This window comes from Branchiostoma lanceolatum, chromosome 3 (genome assembly GCF_035083965.1).
Source record: "Branchiostoma lanceolatum isolate klBraLanc5 chromosome 3, klBraLanc5.hap2, whole genome shotgun sequence".
In the NCBI taxonomy this organism is placed as follows: Eukaryota; Metazoa; Chordata; class Leptocardii; order Amphioxiformes; family Branchiostomatidae; genus Branchiostoma; species Branchiostoma lanceolatum.
The window spans coordinates 22,588,126-22,601,164 of NC_089724.1; the positions used below are offsets into that span (position 1 = coordinate 22,588,126).

Below are 13,039 nucleotides of genomic sequence, written 5' to 3' on the forward strand. Positions count from 1 at the left end.
AGATAGGTATGGCTCCGTAATTGGAGGGTAGACTTTAAGAGGCTGTAATAGGAGACAGTAGTGCGTCCTGTATCCCTGTTGAGGGTGTGGCAATCTTTGTAAAGGACAGACGGACTGTCGGTCCCACCAGCAGCCTGCAGATAGGAGTTTATGGATCCACCAAGCAGGCCGGGAAAGAAAGTCCCAGTCTAAAGCGGAACCGCCTGTCAACTCACAGCGCACACAGTTCTCTGTGACCGTTAATCATGTAGTAACGTTGTGTACGCAGGTTTGGGTTCTTCTAGTGAATACACTACGGAACGAGTACTGATATATCCCTACTCCGGCTGGAAATGCACATTTCATACTTTCAAGGAGCTCCTGATTACATCGTGCATGTATGCACTTCACTGAGTTGAACGCTAGTTGTGACTACGCATTAAAACACGCACCCGAGCAGGCAGGCCTTTCCAGGATGTCCCCAGTTCCCCCACACATTATCATAATACGCCGAGCAGATCCCGGCGGTGAAAAGTCTCCATATAGAATAGTGCTGCCTCCAGACCCAGCCTACCGAAGCGGTTCAATACTACAGACATTTTACTACTTATCATCGCGACCCACATTAGTCCAGACACTTTTAGTCTGAGCACACGGTGTATTTGTCGGGTTTGTTCCCCAGTTTGATTCGAAATCTATAACAGGAACGTGCCAATATGGCGACGCGTCTCAACAGTCCTGAAATGGCCCCGTCTCCCATTAGATCCCATCCAAGCGCGTCGATATGGGTAGAATCTTCGATAGATGATTTTACATGCTATCTGTTCAGCCAGTTTCCACATCGTTTGTTCACGCGATATTGAGAGTAAATCGTTTTTCTGCGACATATGATCTCCAGCTCAACTAGATTACCAAAGTCACGAACCCTTTTTGTGACGAGACACCCGTTATCTCTGTTTTGAGATGAAAGATGCCCCGGGGTCTCGGAATAATTTGAAGAAAGGTGCCATCATTTGTAAGTATGATATCGTTTGCGCCATTCACGCCTCCTAGTACAATGACGTAAACCACTATACTGTTGCGGTACACTGAAAATTGTAGTTCTCTTCGCTTTTTCTGACAATTTACAAAGATGAAGAGGGGGTGAGGAATATCCTTCTAAATCAAACTGTGAATGGGCCAGAATATGCTTGATGTGTTGCGTTCACATGGTCATATTATTAACGGGCATACAAGAATCTATACCGCAATTTTAAAACTTTCAGCCATATCTTATAAGTAGTGATCAAACGTTTTCAAAACGATTACCAGGAAGCGGATGTGCAATAACGTATTTTTAACCATGCCCATTGCCATAAAGGAAGATTGAGTCATAAACCAAGAATGGGTTATCAAGGGAGATAAAGCAAATAATATGTACCATTCTCCCCCAAATAGCATAATGTTATGGGTGCATAGTGCAGGGGGCCACTTCAAATTTCAAGGGCTCATAAAAGTAGCTCTCCGACATAGACGCGAATACGAGTCCGGCTGGAGGAAGAATGTCCAGGGTGTGGCTGGGTGAGATAGTCACAATGTGAAACGCGCTGGAGTTCAGGTAAAACTAATGCTCTACCAAATAAGCTATTACTTACTAAATTAGGTCGGACTTTTGGGAGCGTTGCAACTCTCAAGTAAAGTCCGGAGTTCAGAGCTGGATTTCGGGACGAGCTGGATGTAGCTGTGTGGAGATCTATGTGGCAGATATTCATGAAGCAGGCGTAATGGGTAACGCTGAGTGACGTAGTCCTTTTAGAAAAGATACCGATCGATGCAGCCCGGGATGATCTGGTTCCAATGATCTGCTAGAATTGAGCGACTCGAGAAACATGAATCGAACGGGGACGTTGAGAGGGCGTGGTTCAACGATTCCTCCGGTTCAGGGCAAGGGGTGATTTTGTAACGTCTTTATTCTGTGATCTATCTCTAAAGCACATCAATAAGACCAAATCCTCTGAGATACGATTTCAGAATTTTCAAAAACAAAACGACGAAAGAAGACAATAAATTGTCCTTGTCGACGCCAAGAGCTCATTGCAACGCAATCTGTTTGTGTATGCTCATAGGAAATCAATACGTAGAAAGACTTACCTTTAACCATATAATGGATTCGGAGTTTTCCAGTCTGACTGCAGGTTTATGAAGTTTAAAGATGACGGAGAGAGGCAGTACTCAGATTTACCCTTACCTCCATACATCACACAACGGACGGACATTCATCTGTACTAAGTTGCCTTTGCCTGGAGTCCCTACGCTTTGGACTGCAGATGAGCAGACAGTCTTAGAAAACAGACAATGGAAGTCCGGTATCTTTACCATTGTTTTGTTTCCGTTTGTTTCAAAGTCACGAATGAAATGAAGATAAAGCGGGCAGTGCTAGTAGATTGTTGGCATTTCACAATACTGGTCAACAGACTTATTCAGCTACCATGTATCGACTGTTGTGTTTCTCTTTCCCTGTGAATTTTTGTCCACCAACTACTATGTGTAATTGTGGTGTTCATCATAGTGATGTGGGCCGAATCCTTCAACAAAACTATAAATGAATAATATAGCGGAGCTAAATTGGCGCTCTTGAGGAAGAGGCCATTGCTTGTAATTTGCTACTGCCTCAACCGGAAGCCCCACTATTTCCGGGAATTTCCCCTGCCATTTCCGGTATTCGAAACCCTTTTTGGTAATCTCGCTCAAGAAGAAGCAATTTTGCATTCAGCGGTTGGGAGATTTCTTGTTAAAGAAGGGGGTAGGTAAAGTTAACACTGACGACGTTGGGGGACGTTTCAAAGGAGCTTTTCTGTCAGATTTTTATGAGAGGAGACACGCTTGGTCTCGTTGTAGATTTAGAGGATTTCATGTATGCATGAGTACCATAGCTGGCGTTCCGTCTTGATTCAGATGTCGCAATCGTTAGAAATAAAGACAGAACAGCAAGATGTTGTTTTGAAATTCTCCACATAACTTCTGGTCCATTTATTTCGCGACTTTACGCGACGCTCAAGGGCGGCGTTACTTTGCAATTTGCAAATGCGAACGGACATGTAAAACGTGAATGAATGCTTTTACGCTGCAACGCTTCCGTTTAAAAATCCCTTTGAATTATAGATGACAGTCAAGGACGTAAACACTGACAATGGAATATATTTTTGCAAGAAATCTATATCAAACTCATTGATATTGCTGTAAAGGAATTTGATGATTAAGCTGCTGACTACCGCCACGTAATTCTAAATGAACCACCGAGACATTAACGTTCTGAAGATAATAAAAGGGGATTTATGGATTTATAGCCAAATCCAGGTGATCTCTTCTGTCTGATTAAGCACGTCCATGGATGTGCCGACTGGTTCTTTCTTCCTCTGCGTGCACACAACGGCTGGTAATGAATTCTTAAGCACCCAGTTCCGTATGTTTACAGTGAAGTGTTTTGTTCGGACGGCGTCCGCGGGGGCTGAGGCCACGCGATCGCCAGATTGCGGCCGGAGGTGCGAGGGTGTCATCGGGTCCCGAACAGACACCGAAGTGACTACCACCGTACGGAAAATAGCAGTCTGGAAAGCATTTCGAGTTAAGTTGTATGAAATGCATAGCGGACTTTAGGATATCTATCACGTCCATCGCCTCTCCCGAAAAACTAAAAGATAGTTCTCAGCATTTTTGACCGACTCGGGGTTTCTGCAGGACCCTTCGAGACCCCCATATTTCACTTAACCAGCAATCATTCTGTCATGGTGGATCACCGATCTATCTTGTCTCTTCGATTAATCGTCACTAATAATCAATCTCCTCTATTCACAAATGAGAGGCAAGCAAAAAAACCCAGTTAACTATGCATCAAAATGATTGAAAACGCTTCTGTTTTTGACAGAACTGAATATGTTACCAAAAAAGGCATATGGCCAGGCTCGCCGTCATCTTCCCAAACGGTAAATTTGATGGACAGCGCGCTCGTTCGACGGTTTATGAAATTGGTTTGCCCCACTATATAGTCTGTAATGCTGCATGCCGCTTGATGTTGGGCGGTAACATAGCAATGCGAAGTTAAGTCACTGGAAGACACGGCTCATGTGCACCCGTAATGGTGACGTGGAGAGGCACCTGTGGGCGCTGCTCTTCTTCCCAGCGGCTGGGCAGAGCCGGAGGGGCACGGGCAGTGTCGGGCACGGATTATTTATAGTGGCAGGTGTGAGCGTCATTTTCCCCGTGGCCTTTTCACCTCAATAACCGCTCTAACGCCTTACCTCGTCAAATCACCGCCTCAGAATATCCGCATCCTAAATCAGTGCCCTGTCGGACGTGGCCGGCGGTCCCAGGCTTCCCTAAGGCAGGCCAGGCAGAGCTCAGCAGTGAAGTGTCACGATGTGGGGACCAGCCATCTACCCGGACCGCCTCTCCCGCTCACACGCCTGTGTTTGCAGATCGAAGTGAGGGACCGCTCGGGGATGCTGCGGGGGCGGGTCGTCTTTTACAGAGTTTGTTGTAACAGAGAGGCCCCGGAGCGATGGTTAATCTTTCCCTTTTCATTATGATTGATCCATACCTCGGTAATGATATCCATATGGCACGCCGGCGAGGCAAAACCGAACAGACACGGAAGATACGAGACCTGAATTCGTCTGACGGAACGTGGCGGAAGAGTAGATTAAGCACGGGGCGGGAGAGAAAACCTGGTACTTAAAGAACTTGATTAGCTTAGGCGTCGGCGAAAAATACATAGGTACCCTAACGATCGATGGTTAGACTTTCTTGTCGCACTGGAAATTGTTCACATCGACTGTTGTATTTAGTGTATGAAATTTGGCCCCCTCCGTGTGATATGAAACGGATTCTCCCCGATATGAATAGGTAATCCTGAAGGATGTCAAGGGTCAGGGCGGATCTGCTAATGGAGAAGCTAATTGACGCCGTGTAATTTCATTCCCTCCAGCTTCCCAATATTCCACAGGCGTCTCCAGCCGAGACAGGTCAGCGTGCTCCCGACTGGAGAGGCGCGGGACGTGCCTGCCACCTGTTCTCCACTGGAACACGGCCAGCTCTCAAACCTCGCAGTGCGGGGCTGACGGTCTCAACTTCAAGTTCACATGAAAGAGGGCTTCTGCAGAATACGGCACTTGGAGAAATCTCACGAAGGAAAAGTCGGGTCTTCAACAGAACGTTCTATTAGCGTTGCTAGTCACGTACCCTTATTTAACGACCTGATTTCTGTAATAGTCAGTCTAAGACTCGCAGCGGGAAGCCGGTGTTTTCTTAGAGACAGGCTCCGAACTCTATCAGATTCAGAATCCTGGGTTCGCGCTCTGAAGCACGCGGTGGGGCACAGGCGTTGTTAGGTAATCATTTTCGATGGAGATGTCAAATTCATCTTGCTACAATTTTGGAGACGCAAAAATGCCCTCGTTCCACCTATTTTCTAGACCCCGGGCACCAGTGAAGCCTCTTTGTAAGAACCTAGGCGGAGCAGCAGCGAGTGTGCCGGGTTCCATCCGCTTCCCCACAACCCGCGCCATGCCCCCTAAGACTTGGAGCTACTCATCTCGAGAACGTATCGGCGACGATAATCCAGTTGATGCAGCGCGCAGATGCACCGATCGCCCCAAATAGCGTTACGTACCTTTTTCTGCTGATCCCGTCGCTATGATTTTGCCTTGCCCTAATTCGACGTGACGAGTGTTGTTCTCAATTAACTTTGAGATCACTCAGGGAAAAATCATCCAGCGAACGTACAGGCGAATTGCCTGTCCGCCTTCCACCCCGATCTGGGGACACGGGATGCGGGGAAATGGGCGAGGGCGGTGGTTAAACTTCGTTATGGGGAGTGCTTTCCGTGGTACAAGGTTGCAGGGTGAATTAGTCCTAATTTTAAATTCAGCGCACCCGGACTTAAAAGGCTATTTTCTTATTCGATGATTTGTCATAATTTTGTGTCCAACGAAATTCCGATCTCGTAGTAGCTTGGGTAGATCCAGAAGCGGTGTCACCAGGAGAGAAACATTTGATAGACATGATCGAAAATACAGCGGACTTCAAAAATCGATTTGAAGCAATCAGCTAAATGTGTTGGTATCCTCTGGCCGATCAACCTTGCAATTGCTAAAGGCATTTGTACATTCTGGACAAGACCGCGTATTTAATTCACATTTTGTGCCTTTGAAGGAAGGAAGAGAGGGCAGAATCAAACTCTTTCGACACGAGATTACAGCTTACCGATCACCTTTCTCACAGGCCGTGTCTCCCAAAAGGCGGCGTGATCGGTAATCGGCACTGGGTTCGATTGTATCGATTTTTTCGGTTTTCAAAAGAACAAATGAAGGAGAAGCTTCCTGGGAGGACAAAGCAAAGCTGTGGGCTCGTCTCAAAAGTTGCTGAGCTGTTTCCGCAGAAATGATTTTGTTTAATGTTGAAACCTCAAAGGTTAGCAGAACTAAGGGTATAAATCACGTTAGTACAGGTGACAAGACTGCGCAACCCCGTTGTTACGATGTCACTTGGGATGTTCCAAACTACTCCAATCTTGTCACATCACGTCGTTAGAAAAGTACGACAAAACATGGCACTATAGCAGGCAGTACGCGTTGGTGAATTCAGATCGATATATTTCATTATAACCACGTTTTCTTGTCTATGTTAATTATACGCACATTTTATTCGGTTTGAAGAAGCGCCTGGCGTGGAGAAACAGCGTTAATTCTCTCTTTTATCGACCCACTGTTAGCACTAGAGCTGGGACTTGTTCGACACCTTTTGGAAGCTAGAATTCTGGTCTATGTGTTTCCAACTCGTAAAACCACCAAACCACGTGCATATTCCCTAAGCCGTATCATGTCAGATTTGAGTCAATTAAGCCAAAGAATCTCAAACACAATGTCAATGTACAACGGCATTTCTATAATTCAAAGGCCCACGTTCAATTAAGAATAGTAGGATCGCCTGCATCGTCTTTTGAAGGTAAGATCTTTAATTTAAAGAAAAGAAGATACCGATTTATTATACCAAGAAAGGGTATTCATATTTTGTTACAGCTTTCCATATAACTCAAGGCGACATTTTATCAATGACAAATCGAAGTCAACCATGGCTTTAATACGACAGGATTGGAAGACATTTGAGTAGAATACATCTTGTCACTGGATGACCTAAATATGTTAAACCCTCGTCGAGCGAGACGATTCAATTATTGGATGATAGGGGTTTAGCAATCCTGCTTCTGGACCACAAGGTCAGAGGCTCAAATCTTCGTCTTAGTTCTATCGCCCGGCACGCACGATATTGGCAGAGGTTGTAGTTTCAATGGTTTAAGCTACCGGTGTAGTCTCGAAGGAGACGGCCGTTTTCAATGTGGTAAACTCTGGTGTGTGACTACCCAAACCAACCTGTCTCAAGATCTATGTACATGGTCTGTCAGTTGTAAGATCTCTTCATGTTATATTTGAACACTTTTTGAGCCACAAAACATTGTCTTACAACGGACAGATTAGAAGACTTATAGCGTCGATTCTTTCAGTAAAGGCAAGCAGGTTTTATCACTTGTTTCATGCGTATGGATCGCCCTTCTCGTTTCTCTGTAGGCTGGGAGAACATGATCCGCCTGTGATACATAAATAGCCAAGGCAAAATAGCTTGGCTGCAATCTAAAGGCTTTGAAAAAACGTATTTGAACGGTGGAGAAAACAAAATTTACTATCTAGCTACTGCGGGTTATTTCTGTCCATCTCCGTGGTACTGAAATGATGACTGTTGTACACTCACTTCGGCCATCTTGGCGCATAAACATGTGCAGGTCGCAACCTCGAGCGTTAACGTAGTCACGTTTGTATGTTTCACATAAGCAGCTGTCACCAGTACTTACGCACATCCTTAGAAGCGCAATTTCTTAAATTAAAGACGACGCCAAACTTCAAACTACCAGTGAAAGGCAAGGAAAATACACATCAAAGGACACTAAGCTGAACTCTAAATTTGCGGGTTGGAAAGTCGGCAGGAAATTGTTAGTAGCCCAGAAGAAAATGTTCTGTAACGATTTATGACATATTCAGCGCACGGCCGACGCAAAACCTGAAGGTCACTGACCCCCCAGATAGCGCGTGCCTCTGCATATCTGGAACGGCTGTTTAATATGCACCGCACCGCGTCTGATTATGCGAATGCAGGAGAGTGTACTAGGGTATTATCCAACGCAGGGAATAGCTGTAACTCGATAAATATAGGTTGGACAATTGTGGAAAACTGTGATTGACTTAATTTCTTGGTTATTTGAATGCATGTAAAAATACGGGAAAATGAATCCTTCAAAACTATGTAAATGATAAGCTTATGGTAAACACTTAGTTCTCTCTTCATATATACATTATGTACTCCACGAAGAGCGAGGTCAGAGATTAAATGAGCATTTAGAGTCAACTAGGTTGAGCTGAACGGTAGTCGCGCTGTCATTTCACCTGTTAGACGTGACCTAGTAAATAGTACAATGTCCTGGCCTTGAAATCTGCCACTAACGGAGAAGCAGACCGACAAAATGATGGATTGATTTTTGTCAGGTTTTAGTTCAAGCAGCCAGACGATTAAAGCCAACCCCCTGTCGATGTTACTGTCATCAGTATCTGGTAGATGATTTCTGATGTTTAAATTGTATCAGATCACCTGAAAACAACGCAGTTTCATTGGATGAGCATAGCAAAGCCTCATGCGTGAAGGCGTTAGTTCGAAATCATTTACTTTCTTTTTGGAATTCTTGGAGTTTGATGAAGCTATTCTTCCGAGACTTTCGTGTCAACTTCAGATAGAACGCCAGACGTCAAAAATCGGGCGTGTTTTATTAACGAATGACACGTGGCTTTTACTGAGCCGACCGTGAGAGCTTTGTAGAAAACCACACGTCCACTCGATATCCATGGGTTCCTGACGCTGATGGCACTCTGGGTATCCCGTCCCATGGGATGGAAGTATGCGCTACATTACAAATATCATACCGTAGGAGGATTTTATTGGTCTACAAATGTCGGTTTTAATGGGTCTGTGAGGGGCCATAGGGTTCTGTAAGCAGACTATCCATTAAAATGAGGACAAACAAAAAACACCGATACGTCTTCAAATCTCCAGTCCATGATTTGTCAGATTTGTTTGTATAAAAAACATCAGGTGTTTGACTCCGGCATTTTTAAAAGTTACAGGCAAAAGATCCACACAGACTACCACCTCATGCATTTTGGGTCCTTCCTGTCCTTTGAATTGGAGGGGGCTTCGTGTCAATTGTACGTGCTTTACAAAAGAACCAAAAAAGCTAGAAAGTTGGCTCACAGAGGCAAATTACGTTATTGCCATTTTAAATAGAATTATCAGCACGGACTCCATTGAAACTAGCTTATATCAATATGCAGTGATTCAAATCATTTGGACGCAAAATTCCCACTAAAACAGAAGAGCTCTCGCGACAGGCTGAGTATATCTTGTTACTGGATTAAAGTGATGTAGCACCGAAAGCGGGTTATTCCGAGTCCATTTATTCATTAGTGAGGCGAGCTCGCCTAATTCTGCCGATCCTTTCCACGCTGAGCGGCACTAAGCGATGAGGATATGTTAACGCCAGAGAGCGCTGGCGTCTAGCCGGGGTCATGTGAGGGGAATATCAAACATTTTTTTTAAAATCCAGATGTGTAGATTTAGATGAGAAAGCTGATTGTGAATACGGTCTAGCACACAGACTGCACGCGGAACGATCGTAAAATCATGATGTGACTGGAAACCAAATGTCCTCACTTTTGGTTTGGGAGACTTGAAACGCACCCATGCGAAATCGAGCGGTAGTGCCATACTTTTTTTTAGAGATTTTTAGAGCCCAACTTCACAATTAATGAATGAATGAAAGACCTTTATTGTACGTTTCTGATCTTACAAGCTACATGTGTAAATACAGGTCATGGTGAAAAAGGAGTGGAATGTAATCGATTTCAGTCCGGTTAAACATCTCAATGATCAATTTTGAAACGGCATTGTTTAAGCGTCTGGAAGAACAGAACAGGACTCATTCTGCTTCTCGGTAGTGTCACATATGAACAATGTGGACGTGTGAAAATTAAGTACTTTGGACTTACATTAGGCCATGTTGATTTGATTACATGGATGAACCCTCTGGGGACCCCCAAAATGATACGAGCGTGCAAGTAAAAAACGTTTGGCAAAAAAAAAGTTGCCTTCATTATGAACTCTACGTGGTCGGGAAGGATAAACGAAACTTAACACACAGAGTATGGTATACTGATCTAGATTCTTCATTTTTCTTCTTTCGAAACGTTTTCTTTGACTGTAAAAATGACTTTGGCATTCAACGATGTCCTTTTACGAAATATGTCAATGCAATTTACATCATGTATTTTCTTATTTTGCAGCTGCTTTTTACGATTTACCGTATGGGGGAAAACGTTTTTTTTTGTGTGGAAATGGCCGAAAATTGATGGGCGCGCGGATGCCATCCATATAATCAAATCAACATTACGCAATCCGCCTTACGTAAGATAAAACTCATATCGAGCTATGGGGAGGGGGTGCTAACAAATAAGTGGTCGCATTATGTGACAAAACGGCTTCAGAATCGCAAAGCTTGTTTACACGCTTTTTGTTAACATTACTTAAGGTGATAAAAACGGCATGTAAATGCGCGAACCCAAGAAGGGAAACTTGAGGGAGAATAGAAATCGCTGAATCTAAAATGAAACTGGAAAACAGTTGCGCTCTTGTGACATTGTACCAAATTACTATAAGCTCAAGGCTAGTTATCGCTTACTATACATACGATACAAGAATATAGAGTATGGGCGCCTTACCTGAGGTTTTGGGCTGTGGCACGTCGAAGGAGAAGGCGAACCTGGGGGATGGTGGCGGGTTCTCCACCGAGCGCTCTATCGGAGACGAATGCATCCGCCTTCTCCATTCCAGCTTGGTCTTGGACTTGTTGTTCCCCACCGCCGCGCCAGGAGGCGCAGTTGACGTGCTCCCGACCGACGAGCTGGTGTCGCTGGTGGAAGCCATGGCAGTGGAGACGGTGATATCTGAACTGGCCACGGATCCGTTGCTAGCTCCCGTAGGGCAAGAAGAGGTTGCTACGGGCAGGGAGAGGGTGCTGCCTTGCGGGGACACACCCGTCCCTGTCACCACTGTCGTCTCCACACCCATGGTCGCGGGGGCTTGAGTAGAAGTAGGATTTTGTCTGTCGCTTATAGAGATTGAGGGTTCACTGATGGTGGATTCGGAAAGGGAGGCAGTTCCATTTCCAGCTATTTCTCCTTCCGGTGCGGCTGAATCTTGGCCTTGTTGAGACTGGTCGGACTCCTTCTGCGTGGTTTCAGTTCTGTTGACGGTAGCCGGTGGTTTGGAGCCGTTACTTGACTGGGATTGCTCCGACTCCGAAGTGGTTGCGGTTTTCCCGGCGTCCGAAGCGCTACTTGAGGTACCAGAGCTTTTCGGTGCATGGTTCTCTCCTGGCATGGTATTGGCGACGGTCTTGGCGCAAGCGCGTGAAAGAGAGCTAACTACTGCAGTCGTAGTGGACGAAGTGCTTCCGTAAGATCGTGAAATAAAACCAGAATCTGTAATAGACCTGTAATCCCCGCTCAGCACTCCTTCTGAACAGTCCGATAGCCTGTACTCCCCGCTTAATATTCCTGTCCCTTCCCCTAGCGGGTCGGCGAGTGGCCCGTTTCTGATGCCAGCAGCTACCGCAGATTGCACATCCGGGGCCCTTCCAACATGGCTCCTTCCAAGACTCTCCTGTCCAGAGTAGCTCGCTGAAACGAGAGCTACAGTCGTGATTTTTTCTCCAAACACCTGTCCGCCGCACACCTGCGGGTTGGCGATCACCTGGCCACACACCTGCGCGTTGTTCCCCGTGGTAATGTCGGTGAGCACGCTGTCACCAACGCGCGATTTCCAGGGGCTGAAAGTCTTGTGCCGCTCCGGGGCGGCCGCGCTGCTGACCAGACCCACTACACTCTTTGCAGTCGACGTCCGAGAGGGTGAGTCTCGGGCAGAGTCGCCTTCAACACACCTTAGTGGGGAAGAGTTCTTCACTTTTCCGTCCTTGTCCGACACGATATTGTTCCTGTCTATTGTCTTCCCGACCTTCTGAGATGACCCCGGATGCTTATTTCCGCCATGGCTGTTTTTACCGGGCGCCACCATCTGACAGGGGGCGCCATTTCCTTTCGTGATGACCTTCTCAGGAGTTGTCACGCGGCTGCCTCGTCCCTCGCTCTCTTTACTGTCCCCTCGTTTGAAATCTCCCGCCTTTTTGCCCTTGTTGGCACCGTGCGCTTGCGTAGGAGGTACCTTTCCCTTCCCCGTGGCCTTTGCGGTCGGTTTTGCAGGTGCCTTTGCGTTTCCACTTACAGACGACACTGGGGCGATTTCCGGTGACTTGAGCTTCTTGTCCCCTTGGGCCTGTTTACTCATGCTGGGGCTGTAGAGGACAGAGGAAGAATAGTCAATATTGAAACAGGAAAGGACGAATCAACTTCATGCAGTCAACGCATGGCGGAAGAGACCTTATGAAATGATAACATGGTCTTCAGTATGATGCGTGCTGTCCTTGTACACGCACACACGCACACACACACACATACACACACACACACACGTACACAAACACAAGCAAGCAAGCACACACACACAAAAGCACACACACACACACACAGACACACATACACTCACACACACAAACACACACACACACACAAACACACACAAACACACGTAAGACGTTCTGTTCAAAAGACTCCCGCCCTTTCATCCACAGCAAAGATACATGGACTGATCAAAATCTGTCTCAGACTGAGGAATCGTTTCACACGTCCATTGGCCAGAGATACAAGACCAGAGCAATGAGAGGTACATGTAGTAGTTCGCCTCTACTGGCAGTTAGAACCGGGAGAGAAATATGTCACCGTGACGCAAAAGCAGACTTGTAGTAATTACAAGCTATTAGTGGGTTTTGCTAGGGAACAATGTGACGTACACAACCATCTTACGCGCGTAG

General features: G+C 45.9%; 1 protein-coding gene across 4 annotated transcripts in view; it reads right to left on the reverse strand.

Moving 5' to 3' along the window:
* The window catches only part of LOC136431075 (E3 ubiquitin-protein ligase TRIM71-like), an 88,272-nt gene that overhangs the window by 8,564 nt on the left and 66,669 nt on the right, over nt 1–13,039 (reverse strand). For all 4 annotated transcript variants that reach the window (XM_066422294.1, XM_066422293.1, XM_066422291.1 and 1 more), the window contains one exon: nt 10,833–12,463. In XM_066422294.1, the coding sequence (XP_066278391.1) occupies nt 10,833–12,456 (1,624 nt within the window). In that variant the 5' untranslated portion in view covers nt 12,457–12,463. The remainder of the gene's footprint in view (nt 1–10,832; nt 12,464–13,039) is intronic.